The 13,640-nt window shown below is 35.2% G+C and overlaps 1 protein-coding gene across 3 annotated transcripts in view; it reads left to right on the top strand.

Moving 5' to 3' along the window:
* Positions 1 to 500: 500 nt before the first annotated feature.
* ICE2 (interactor of little elongation complex ELL subunit 2) overlaps positions 501 to 13,640 on the top strand; it is a 56,136-nt gene continuing 42,996 nt past the window's right edge. Inside the window, exons 1-5 of one of the 3 annotated variants that reach the window (XM_045530553.1) lie at positions 501 to 540; positions 1,592 to 1,727; positions 3,498 to 3,602; positions 9,191 to 9,452; positions 10,475 to 10,594. In XM_045530553.1, the coding sequence (XP_045386509.1) occupies positions 1,687 to 1,727; positions 3,498 to 3,602; positions 9,191 to 9,452; positions 10,475 to 10,594 (528 nt within the window). In that variant the 5' untranslated portion in view covers positions 501 to 540; positions 1,592 to 1,686. The other 2 variants (XM_045530535.1, XM_045530544.1) reach the window with 2 other exon arrangements.

Here is a 13,640-nt window from a genome sequence, read left to right as displayed (position 1 = left end):
GTGCTTAATAAATCTCTCCTCAACGAAGGAGAAAAAAGCCAGTGTGAGAACCAGAGTAGCCTCTGGTGGAAACTGACAGCTAAAACGGGACAGGGAGTGGACTGGAGGTGAGTAGCACTTGATGAGGCCCTACTATCTGCCAAATACAGTGCTGAGCACAACTTCACCCCTTGTTTCATTTAATTCTTTCCAAAATCCTACGTAGTACCAACAGTATCATCTCCACTTTAGAGATGAGGAGTCAGGGTTAGGGAAGCTAAGAAACTTGACTAAGGTCACAACCAAGTCTGCGTCTTTCCAGTACTGTACTTGTCGCTTGCCCTTCCAATTTGTCACTTCCCTTCCCCCGCCCAAGGCTGAGGACTTTCTAGGATGACAAGCAGCCCCCTGCCACTTCCTCCCAGCGAACCCGGTCTCGCACTTCCTTGCCAGAACCACAAGGATTCGCGTGCTGGGCCCCTTGGAGACACACAGGCCCCGCCCACTGCGGTGCTGATGACGTCATCACGCAGGGCCGGGCGGCGCGGGCCCGTCCTTTAAGTAAGGCCTTCTCGGGGCGCGTGCGACTGTGAGGAATAGGGCGGAGCGTGTGTGGAGTGGCGTTTGCGGCCTGGGCCAGAGCCGCTGCGGACCATGAGGTGGGCGGAAAGGCTGCCTGGCAGCCGAGTTGCGGAAGGGAGGGTGCTGCCCTGCCTGCGAGCGCGCTCGTGCAGTGGGGGAGGGGAGAACATGGCAGCGCTCTCGGCCGGGCCGGGCCCCTTTGCTCTCGGTTCTGACGCAGCTTCTACCTTGGCTTTGCTCGCCGCTTTACCTGCTTTCCTGCAACCTTGTTTCGCTTCTCCTTTCGACTCCCTTCCTTTAGCCCTTACTTCTGCCTTCATCTATTCCCCCTCTCCAGCCCTACACTGGGTCGGAGTGTGAGAAGGTGGGTTAAGTGGAAGCCGGTCAGGCCCGTCTGGTGCCAAGAGACCGATCTCCTAAATTTCACTGTTTCTCCCATGACGCTTTATCAGTCTGCCTTCGTGGCAGGAGAAGCACTGAACGTGGAGAGAGATCAAGCCAGATTTGTAGTTCTCATGATGTCTCTAAGTGATCCTATGAGATGTTACTTAAATTGCCTGACCTCATCAAATGTGAAGTTCTTTGTGAAAGGTCTAAGATTCTTAATATCCGAGGAGCTTTTTGTCATCATTGCCTGCCAGAAACTGCCCCATACAATGTATGATTGGAAAAGATTTAGTTTGGCAGTAAGGGAGTGGAGGAGAGCTGAGTTAAGGCATAAAGCTCCATGCTGTTAATTCATCTAGAACGTAAGCAATGAAAACGCCATACTGTCGAGCTGTTATTTCCTCAGAGTGTTCTAGGAGTGACACTCCAGGCCTAAATTAAATGGAGAAGGACTCATCCTACGTTTTCATTGTTGCTCTGCTACAGAGAACCTTGGGAACATTCATCTGTCTGCTGTATTCTTTTTTCAGTGCCACAGTCAGTTGAGGGTGGATGTTAGGGAGGGGTTCTTCCTCACCTGAGTTAACAACACTTGACCTAGCCAATCACTTGCTTTTGATCTTGACCCTTTGTTTTTCCTCAGTTGGGTGTAGATTCTGGAGGGATCCTGCCTCTATTGGAGCTTTTGCTGCCAGGCAGTAGCAACTGTGAACTAGAGTGAAGCAGAAATCCAGGAAGATGAGCTCCAAGATGGCCATGAGTGAACCAAGACTGAACTGGTGAGTTGAATACACTTTGTAATCCACTGAAGAGGGGTGAAGTCAGGCTGGTGGTTGGCATAGGAAAGGGTTTTTGGCTTTTAGAGATTTGGAGGAAACAGATAAAAGATGTAAGTTCAGGGTCTCAGAATTTACCTTAATTACCTTCACATATTGAACACCTTCGAGTGTCTGACTGTAACTTCCACTCCTAAAGTGACAGGAGTTCAGCACTCAAGATTGTTTTTAGGTATGAGTCCATTATATATTTATTGTTGGTCTCTTGTGAAGGAGAGATGCTGGAATTTTCTTGTCCAAGAATCCTGTCCGTTTCCATACATGAAATAAAAAAGATCCTCTTTAAGAATAGACACGCTTCTTTTTGTTGTATTGAAATCTGTATCAAGTGATAATATAAATGCATAGACTGTATTTTAGAAGTGTGTGAGAACTTTGCAAATAGAGAACCCAGTTAAGTAATACAGTGGTTTTATAGACATCAAAATAATACATGTGCTGCTTTAGGTCATTTTAACACATGTTGACTAAGCCAGCCAAGGAGGATACAAAAGTCACAAGAGGTTGTTAAGATTATTAAAATAGTACCTGATTCAAAGTATATTAAATCAATATGTTCAATAAGTATTTGTTTATTGCAAAAAATACTCCCATCCCCAAGGAGTTCACAGTCCTTGAGGCCCTTGGCCTTGTTTTTGAATGATATGCAGAAACATTAGAATGTAATGAGATGTCACAGTTCTTACCATGACAAGGTAAGAAACTCTACACTGGTACATAGCAAATCAGAAATTCTAATTTTTATCATTACTACCTTAATCATAGTTTTTTGGGTAAATGCCTTTTGAAACAGTAAGGAATGTGTATGGAACAGATATGATTAGAAGTTCCCATTTGGGGAATGGGACAGCCAGAAGTTACCATTGATTCGATTGTTCTATTGTAGATTTTAAGAGATGTGCACGATTGTGTTCCTTGCCAGTGCTATAAAGTATGTGGTCAAATGCAGTGCAGGTGCTCTCATATACCACTGGCATTATGAAACCAAATGTGGTTTAGAATTTTTGCACAGTATTGTAGCCCACAGAATTCTACTAAATTTTGCCCTCCCTGGATTAAGGGTTCTCAGTGTTTTTGATTTTTTAATACCTTCATTCAGCCAGCATTTTTTGGATGTTTACTATATAGAAAGCATTAACTTCCTAGTCTCTAAATTAATTATGACATTATAAAAAAAATTATGTATCACTTTTGAGGTGGTTTTAGCAAAGGCACACCATTTATCCCATTGGCCAAGTTGACAAAAATAGGTAGGATATTTAGTCCTTGTAGTGCCTTTCTGCCTGGCACAATGGTGCATGAAACAAAAATAAGTTGACAAGCATTTTCTTTTCAGCAACCAAACATCTTAATGTTATGCTTCAGAGCCAGGGGTGAGCCCTTCCTTTGACAGACCCTTGATTGTACTTCAATCTGTTCTATCTTTAACTCTCCAGTCTCTCTGACATTTATTTAATTAGGAACTGAAGGAAATGCAAGGTTGATTGTTGGAGCTGGAGAATTTCATAATGGGCCTGGGCTTAGAGCTATCCAAGAGGTAAAACATCTAAGCCCACAGATCTGGCATAGGAAGTTAAACATATTAAGAGGTGATTGCCTGGAAAAGGGGATATAGAGGGCATATAGTTATAAATTACCATTGTACCATAATGCTTCTTAGTCTAGCATGAAATTTTGGATTATCAAATTCAAGTAAATTACTTTATTTCACAGGGATGTTTCCCCCAAAAATGGCTTTAAGACATTTTTCTCTCGAGAAAATTATAAAGATCATTCCATGGCTCCAAGTTTGAAAGAACTGTTTGTTTTATCTAACAGGTAATATGTTTATATATTTGGTTATTTATTCCATATATAATTGTTGTTTTCTGATAGTTGAAGTTTTATGTCTGTCTTCACTAAACATGCAAATTATAGAAATGTAGAAAATAAGAAAACCACCCTTAACAGTTTAGTTTTTATCTTTTCAGACCTTTATACATGAACATATATATAATAAAACAAAATGGGATCATACTAAAAATAATATAAAATGGTATTTTATTTATAATATAAAATGGTATTTATGAAACTGTTTTGCAGTTTGCTTTTTTCGTATTTAAAGTGATATTTTGTGTATATCTTTCCATGCCCCTTTAATATATAGCTCAATCTTAATGGTTGCATATTACTTCATTATATAGATGTGATTTTAATTCATTTAGCTTATCATATGTTGCAAAATGTTTGTGTTCCTCTTTTTTTATAATTAAAAACAACACATTGGTGACTTTTAAATAATTATTTCTATAAGATAATTCATAAAAATTGAACTCTTTGTTCAGACAGTATATACATTTTATATTTTAATAGATTCTGCCAAATTGCTAAAGGGTTTTTTCCTCTCTGATATGAAAATAACTATTAAGTGACAGTTTCACTTCTCACTGCTCACCTGCCTGTAGCAGCTTTTCTTTCCTTTTTAATTGACTGTTTCTACTCTATTGTAGATGAATGTGGAAACCAAGTAATTTTTACCAGAAAGATGTATAAATACACCAAATGAGGAATTAGGGTACTCTTGCAGGGAGACAACATTTACTTTCATCCTTTCCCCTTTTTCAGTGGAGGAAGCATACCTCCCCATCTTTTCATGCCTTCTCAGTATCTTTTCTGTCAGTTATCCCCTCTTATTTCTGTATCTTTGTTCTGTCCTATTTTCAATCATCTTGATCAGTATTTAAATATGCTCAAGTTTTTCCTGTTTTAAATTATACTGGACTCCACATTCCCTCCTAGTTACTTCCTTACCTCTTCTTTCATTTGTACTTAGATGTCTTTAGAGACTTCCATATGCTTGCTGGGAGGAAATAAGGGACAAAAAAGCTGTAAGACATAAACAATTAACAAAATAGCAATAGCAAATCCTTCCCTATCAATAATTACTTTAAATGGATTAAACTCCCCAGTCAAAAGATTGATTTGCAGAGTGGATTTTAAAGATAGGGTTTAAAATATTCCATTCATTGCACATCCCACTGTACTTGCTTTTCACTGAACTTCCCACTCTAATCTGGCTTCCATCCTCACTGCTAAAACTGCTGCTCTCATGGTCATCAATCAGCTCTTGACTATGGAGATACCTCACTCTCCTAGTTTTCTCTTTGATTTTCTAGTATTTCTCAAACTCTTTTTCCATCTTCATATTCAGGCTTCCCACACTGGCTGATCATCAGACTCCCTGGAGGTTTTAAAAAACACTGATTTTGTGGGTGCAGTAGCATATACCTGTAGTCCCAGCTATAGGAGGCTGAGACTGGAGGATTGCTTGAGCCCAGGAGTTTAAGAACAGCCTGGGCAACATAGTGAGATCCTGTTGCAAAATAAAAATAAAACACTGATTTTGCACTCTTTGAATCTGAATCTCTGAGGGTTGAGGATGCATCTGGGGAATTGACTCAGCCTATAATAGGTATATGTGTACTGTAATACACACATATTAATATACCCCCCTTTTTTGTACAATGGGTACAAACTATATATAGTAGTCTGCATTATGCTTCCCTCCCTTCCAACATACCTTGGTGATCTTTACATATTAGTACATATAGATTGACCTCATTCTTTTTCATAGCTGTGTCATATTCTGTTGTTGGTTGTAGATAATTTTTAATTGATGTCTGCTAGCTTGTTTCTATTCCTTTACTGTTACAAAAGAGCATTCTCTTTTTACATGTGCTTTATATAAGTAAGATAAATTCCTATAAGTGGAGGATGGTATGTGTATGTTTATTTTGGTAGATATTGCCAGGTTGCCATTAAAAACATTAAAGAAACAAGTGCTTTTTTGATTCCATCAAATGAATAGATAAGTTCACATAAAATCAAGCAGAAGTTTTGTTAAAGATAAAATTTCAAAAATAAATGTTTTCAAGAGGCAGTTTCAGAGCAACTTTCTTCTTGCCAGAGTGCATAATTATAACGTGTTTGCTAATGTCAGCTACACAAGGGTGAGGGAACAGACCTTATGAATACACCTTTATGGATATTTTGAAAAACTGTTTCTGGTTGCAGATACTTATAACTGAGTTTTAAAGCCAACAAGGGGGAAAATAGCTTTAAATAGAAAAAAAAATTATAAACTTTTAACATGCTTAATATATAGCAAAGTAAATCAAACTCAGATGATACAAGTAGATTTGAGATGGAGACGAGAAGCACCATTTCCAAATGCTACTTTTAAAGAAGCTGTTACAAACCAGTAGGCTTAAAATATAGAAAACTAAAAGTTTTAAATTGTGCCAATTTTTCATATAAACTTTAAGTAAAAGAGGAGAATGGGTAGTTGACAAAATGAAGGGGAAAAACTTCAAACCATCAACTGAAATAAAATATAATGCTGTAAATGTGGATAGAGAAACCCTGTCAGATGCTTTTGGTTTGCACCCTGATGAAGATTTTGACAGCACTGCACAAGGAAATGATCTTGATGTGCTACCATTTCATTCTTTGCTGAATGTAGCCAATTTAAACTGCTAGAATTTCTTGACATTCCTATGCTGGCATATCTGAGTCAGCATCTTGTTGCTGCAGCAGCTTAATTAAATTTGCCAGTTTGTGCCACAAGGACAGACGTGTTCTCATATTCAGAGAGACAGCTGTGAAGCAGTATTGTTAAGAGTTGCAGACACAATACTGTTAGGTTTGAATAGCTCTCAAGACATTTTCTAGTGAGAAATCAATTTGCTGTAATACATTTCTCCCAAGATCAGCAGTTAATATTCATTTTGTTAACCTAAAATATGCATATTTTTATACAGTTATTGGAGAAACTTTGGTAGCTAAGCATGTCTTCTTTCACCTGTATTATTTTCAGAGCCAACCTAAGCATCGTAATTTTAATTTCCAAAATTCTTTTTCCATTCACTAATCAGCTCTCTTGATTAGTTTCTTAATCCATTGTTTAGCTCTAAGAAAGTGTTCTTGAATATTTTGCTTTATTTTGGGGATCTGAATCTTTTTCTAACATACTATTGCCATCTTTTGAAATTTTTACATTTATTCTAGTATTATAAAGTTGATTTAAAAGAAATCAGTGGTAGTTTTGGATGGAGCTTAACTCACCCTTTGTCTAGACACAGATCTAAATTAGTAATTCTCAGCCTTATGAGGCTGAAACCCTTCCATTTTTTTAACAAATATTTATAAGAAATAAGACACCTCCTTTAGTAGACTGAAATGAGATTAATAGATAATTACCACAGACATAATTTTTAAAATAATGTAATATCCTACATATATAAATGTGAAATAAAAGGAAAATAATTTATATCTTAATGTGTAAATGCATAGACACCACTATACTAGAAGATACAATGACATAATGAGAGGCACAAGTTAAAGTGAATAAAAATTTTATTTAAGGGAAGTAAGATAAACTATACCATAAAAGAATCACAGGAAAAACAAAAGGGAATAAAATGTACTGTTAAGATAAATAATAACAGACCAGACTTATTTGCATATAAGAGAAAGCCTGAAAAGTTGTATAGGGCAGTACACATTACAGGCATCTAGTCTTCCTCACCTCTAAATGCCTTTAATCCCCCCTCTCTTTTGTGACAATCCAGATGCACCTACAGGCTTCCAGAATGCCCTGAGGAAATTAACATTGTCATGATTGAGAACCACTGCTCAGGACCTTTCTCCCTCCTTCCCTTTCTCCCTCTTAATCCCTGATCATGATGTTCTTAGGATTCTTCTCAGTCACCTATTTGGTATGTTCAGGTTGGAAACCTAAGATCTCCATAGTCACATTGTATTGATGTATTCATACATAATTTTCTTTCCTCTCCATTCACTTGTCTAATGCACTTGATCAGAAGGTTTTGGAGAGCAGAGATTGTGCTGTGCTCAATGTTGTATCTCTAGTACCTTGTATAGTCTGGCACATGGTAGTCACTCAATAAATAGTAATGAATGGTGGGTGACAAGTGAATCATTAGTTTCCCTTCATCTGTGGATTGTTGTTGTGTAACTTGGAGCCAAGTCATAGGAATAGTTACTATGGTGGAAGTTCCATGATAGTAATCTTCATGTGAAAAGCACAGTTTCCTTGTAGAGGTGAAGGAAATGTAGTTTTTTTGGGGACTTCTAAATTATCTTACTAAAAATGTAGATTATAATAACTGAATAGCAAAAGTAGAGGAAAATTATGAACAAGATAAGACATTTATATTCATACACCTTAATTGTGATGGTAGGATGATTTTTTTTAAATCAGGGTAGCATTTGTCAACCTAAATAACAAACCAGAGAGAGGCTGTCTAAAAGAAAAAAAAAACAGAAATGTGCTCTCTAGGAATAGAGCATTGCAATGGGAATACGCATGCGGTTAAACTGTATGTATATTCAAGGAGGTAAAGGAAAACAAAGGTTTTTAAGGGAAAAAATTAGGAGGATGGTACAATTGTTTTGAAATAATTATACTTGGCTACAAAGATCAGTACCAAGGGTGACACCAGTCCAAGGTTAGACAAGCAGTTGCTGGGCAGATGTCCTTGCAAAAGTATCTTTTGTCCAGCATACAAGTGTGAGAACCCTCTCTTTATAGACTTCCCCGGCTCTGTTTGTCAGGATTTTTAATATTAGAGACTCTGTTTTGATTCTGACAACTTTCACACATTTCATAAAGAAATATGGTAACAGGTTCTCTAGCTATTCACTGCTTTCTTTTATGGTACATTTCCTATAGATAATGCCAGGATTTTTCTTTTGCATCCATAAAAAGCATAAAGACATTTCCATGGACTCAGTCCTGTACAAGAGTAATAGAGGATTGTACAACTTTTCTAAAACCACTACTGCTTCCATAAAATGTAATGCATAATGTTGGAATTTTCTTTTTAGTTCTTGAGATAAATAAAGGAAACCAGAAAATTTAGAATCTCAGTAAATTCGTTAACTTCAAGTTTGTGACTCCCTTTATATCCTGTTCTTAGTGGATTTGGTCATCACGTTAATTGATATACCTTACTGAAGAGTTTAAACGTTAAAAAACAACTAGCATTATAATAAAATGTAAACACGAAATACTTGCATATTTTGCAAGTATAATTGGCAAGAATGATTTTCCCCTCTTCAATAACAGGAAAAAACTTCTAAATTGAATAACTAGTCTAATAAGTATGCCTCTTCCTCTCCATCAGGTAATTGAAGGTAAGTTTGCAATGTGATCCTATCCTGCAGAATACTTAATCTACACTAAATGGCTAAACATCAAAATCCAGGTGTCAGAGTTAGATAATAATCCAGAGTTTACCCTGTTAATCATGCTATATTCTTCCAGTGATTGAGAATCATGAAATTCCATGATAGTAATCTTCATGTGAAAAGCACATATTTGTAAATTATATTTTTTTTTCCAGACGTATAGGAGAAAATTTGAATGCCTCAGCAAGTTCTGTGGAAAATGAGCCGGCAGTTAGTTCAGCAACTCAAGCAAAGGAAAAAGTTAAAACCACAACTGGAATGGTTCTTCTTCCAAAACCAAGAGTTCCTTATCCTCGTTTCTCTCGTTTCTCACAGAGAGAGCAGAGGAGTTATGTGGACTTGTTGGTTAAATACGCAAAGTTTCCTGCAAATTCCAAAGCTGTTGGAATAAATAAAAATGACTACTTTCAGTATTTGGTATGTATTCTATTCTTCAGCTTCAGAAAAAAATATTTAAAATTAGTCAGGAAATATTTTTATTTAAGATTTACATTTATGTTTTTAGGTACAGTCATATTTTAAAAATGGAAAATTTAAGTTTAATTGATGGTATTGGTACTTTAACTCTTTTGTTAGTTCTATTATAGTTCAGGCATTTTGCTCTACTTCAGAGCATGTCTCACTTCAGTTGATCTTAAGTACTAGCAGCAGAACTTTACATAGCTTATTGTACCAATTTTTAATTATTGTTTAAGTATTACTTCAATTAAGAAGTTTCCAAATTCTCAGTTATATAAATGGTGCTGTGCCAAACATCTTTGTATCAAAATCTTTGTTCATATCTCTGTGATTGTTTCCTTAAGATAAATGCATAAAAATTAAATTGCTAGATCAAAGACTGTGCATGTTTTTAAAACTTTGATCTACAGTAATTCACATGGGTAAATTGTTCAGCAAAAAGTTTAAACCAATTTGTTTGTACCACTATTTTAGAAAAGTTCTTAAAAAGAAAAAAAACTGTCTTCACCAATACGGGGCATTATCTTTTTTGCCTCTAATTTGCGGCAAAATGAGGGAAAATGATCTCTTGCTTTACATTAATTTAATTTACATTGATTACTAATGAAAGTAAGCATTTTCCATGTGTTGATAAGCCATTTTTATTTCTGTTTTCATAACTCATCTATTCATATTGTTTGCTTATTTTTCCTTTGGGTGTTTGTCTTTTTTTTTTTAATGTTGACAGCATTTTATAACATAAGTTTCTTAATTACTAAGCATATGTTGCAGTATTAGTCATGTGCTTTTCTATTTTTGTGGAGTTTTTTATAACAGAAGTTTATCATTATATAATAATTTCTATTAACTTTGTAGTTTCTACTTTGGATTTGATATTGTAATTATTCTTTAAGTCCAAATAATTAGAGCAGTGATTGAGAAGTGATTGTTTTTTAATGAAACTTTTTATTCTAAGACATGTCTACTTTTTTAAAAATCAGGATATGAAAACACACGTGAACGAAGAAGTTACTGAGTTCCTAAAGTTTTTGCAGAATTCTGCAAAGCAATGTGCACAGGATTATAACACGCTTTCTAATGATGCCCGTCTCTTCACAGAGGTAAAAAAAAAAAAAAATCACATCTTATGTAAACTGCCAAGTGATAGACAATAGCAGCATTCTGGAATGTGTGGTGATCCTGCCAAAAGCATATGGAACTGACAGTATTATCAGTTTAGAGACCAAGTTATGTATGGGTCTTTTATTCATCATGTATTAGAATAGTAGAAAGACTAAGATCTCAAAGTTGTGTACTATAGGATAGTCACTTGTGTTTGTATTTTTTAATGATCCAAATACTGTATTTTAGCATTACATTTTACTCACATGGATAGTTTGATATGATCCATTTGTTTAAGAAGTTATCTTGTCTCTTAAATTGGAATGGTCCTTTAGAACTCAGTCACATGAACTTGTGTTCATTACCTTCATGGTAATGAGTCACCAAATGCTAAATTTCAACTTTGAGTTCATTTTTTTGATACTTCAGTCATTCGTATTTATTAGCAAAGCCTATTAATCACCCTGCCTTATACCCCACCATCATTCAGTGAGCCTAGGAAAAATTTAAAGTATACCACTTAAATAGTAACTGTTAATATATATTTTTGTAGTAGAGTTAATCTATAAATAACAGTATGAATTTTTTTAAGTCTTTAAGATTGGTCACTATAAACAACAGTGTGAGCATATTTAGCACTACTGGACACTACACTTAAATGGTTTAGATAGTAAGTTTTATGTGTATTTTACCACAATTAAAAAAAATAAAACTAGTCACTATAAATTGAGGGGCAGCCGGGGTATTAGTTTTACTATTTAAAAAAAAAATACTTTGTAAGGTAGAATTTTGTTGTTAATATGAACCAGAAGAGTGATTCTTCTAAATAAAAGGAAAAATTTGATTTTTAATTGCTCTGTACCTAAATATAACACACTCAAATGGATTGTCATATTATTCTTTGTGGAAAAGGAACTGGCAGCTGCTCCTATTTTAATCGTGCCTTTGAAAAGACCAGAATGATGTTTTTAAAACATAAAGCATATTCCCTAATTTCATTGGTTTATAATGGCTTACCTTCTCTCTTAGGAAGTCTTTACAAAGTTCTCCAATGCTCTACATGATCTCTCCCCTTCTCCCATCATCTAGTTTCATCTTCTATAAATCGGCTTCTCAGATGTTATACTTCTACCTGCTGGCCTCTTTGTGTTTCTTGAATATTTCCAAATGTGATCTTGCCTTAAGGCCTTTGGCATTTACTGTTCCCATTTTTCTGCCAAGTTGTTCCTTAGATATCTGCATGGATTAGTGCCTTGATCTTTTTAGGTCTCTGTTCAGATGTCACCTATCAATAAGGATGTTCCTGATTACCCTATAGGAAATAATATCACCCTCAGTGTTTACTATGTTTTATTTTTGTTTATTGTCTTCCTCCATACTCCTATATGTAAGCACTCTTTTGTTCACTGCCATATTCCTAATGATTATAATAGTGCCTGGCACACAGTGCTCAGGTGCTCAGTATAAATATTTGTTGGGTGAATATAAAAATGCTTATTAGCAAAGTACATTCTTTGGTAGCTAATTAAAAACAAATATATATAGCTTAACAAATAGTTTTATAGTAAACACCTGTGTAACTCTTACCCTAGTCAAGAAATAAAACATTACCAGTAACCCAAAAGCCCCCTATGTGTCCTTACCAGATAATAACATTCCTTCCTCCTTGAATAAATCACTATCCCAGCTTTGGTGGTGATAATTTCTATACTTTTTTTTTGTAATTCTTCTATCTCTCTTTTGCCTGATTTTGAATTTTATGTGAACAGAAACCTTTTGTACATTCCTTCTTTCACTTCAATATTGTGTTTGTGAGATTCATATGTTGTGTGTAGTTGTAGTTCATTCATTTTCATTTCTGTCCATACTATGAATAAACTATAATTTATTCTTTTGATCAAAATGTGGGTTGTTTCCAGTTTGGAGCTATTCTAAGCAATACTCTTGAAAATTACCATACATCGTAACTCTTAGTGCACATGTGCACACATATCAGTTGGATTTGCAGATGTTCCTTGACTTACAATGGGGTTATATCCCAATAAGCCCATCATAAATTGAAAACGCATTTAATATACCTAACCTCCTGAACATCATAGCTTAGCCTAACTTACCTTAAATGGGCTCAGAACACTTACATTAGGCTATAGTTGGGCAAAATCATCTAAAATAATTTACTTTAAAATGAAGTGTTGACTATCTCATAATTTATTGAATACTGTACATTATGACTAAATGGTGACAATTTTACACCACCATAAAGTTGAAAAATGTAAGTCAAGCCATCGTAAGTGGAGAACTGTCTATATAACTAGGAGTGGAATTATTTGGTCATAGGGTGTGCGTATCTTCAACTTGAATAAAAAATGCAAACTGTTTTCTAAAGTGGTTATGCCAATTTATATTCCAACCAGCAGTGTGTAAGAGTTCTGTTGCTCAACATCCTCAATACCAATTGATATTCGTAGTCATTTTAGTTTTAGCCAATCAAGAGGTTATGGTGCTATGCATATACAAGATTGAGTATGTTTTCATGTGCTTATTGGTCATTTCTTCTTGGCAAAATGCCTTCAAGTCTGCCCTTTTTATACTGGATTGTTCTTTTTCTTATTGTTATGTCAGAGTTCTTTGTGTATTCCAAGTATAAAACTTTATGGGCTATATATGTTACAAATTTTTTTCTTTTTATAATTTTATTATTTTTTAAATTAACAAGTAAAAATTGTATATATCGTGTACATATTTTAAAATATGTATACATTATGGGAAGGTTAAATTGAACTAATTTACATACATTACCTTACATACTTATTTTTTTGTGATGAGAACACTTAAAATCTATTCTCTTAGCAATTTTCAAGAATATAGTATTGTTATAAACTGTAGTCACCAGGTTGTATAATAAATCTCTTGAACTTTTCCTCCTACTTAAGTGAAATTTTGTATCCTTTGACCAACATCTCCCCAGCCACCTGAGCTATTGATGCTCAGTGCCTGGATGCATTCATTCATTGGAGTTTACAAAATTATTATATTCTAATTGCA

Source organism: Lemur catta, chromosome 1, assembly GCF_020740605.2.
Source record: "Lemur catta isolate mLemCat1 chromosome 1, mLemCat1.pri, whole genome shotgun sequence".
Taxonomy (NCBI): domain Eukaryota; kingdom Metazoa; phylum Chordata; class Mammalia; order Primates; family Lemuridae; genus Lemur; species Lemur catta.
The sequence above is the reverse complement of the archived record's forward strand: the minus strand, read 5'-3'. Positions and strand labels throughout refer to the sequence as shown.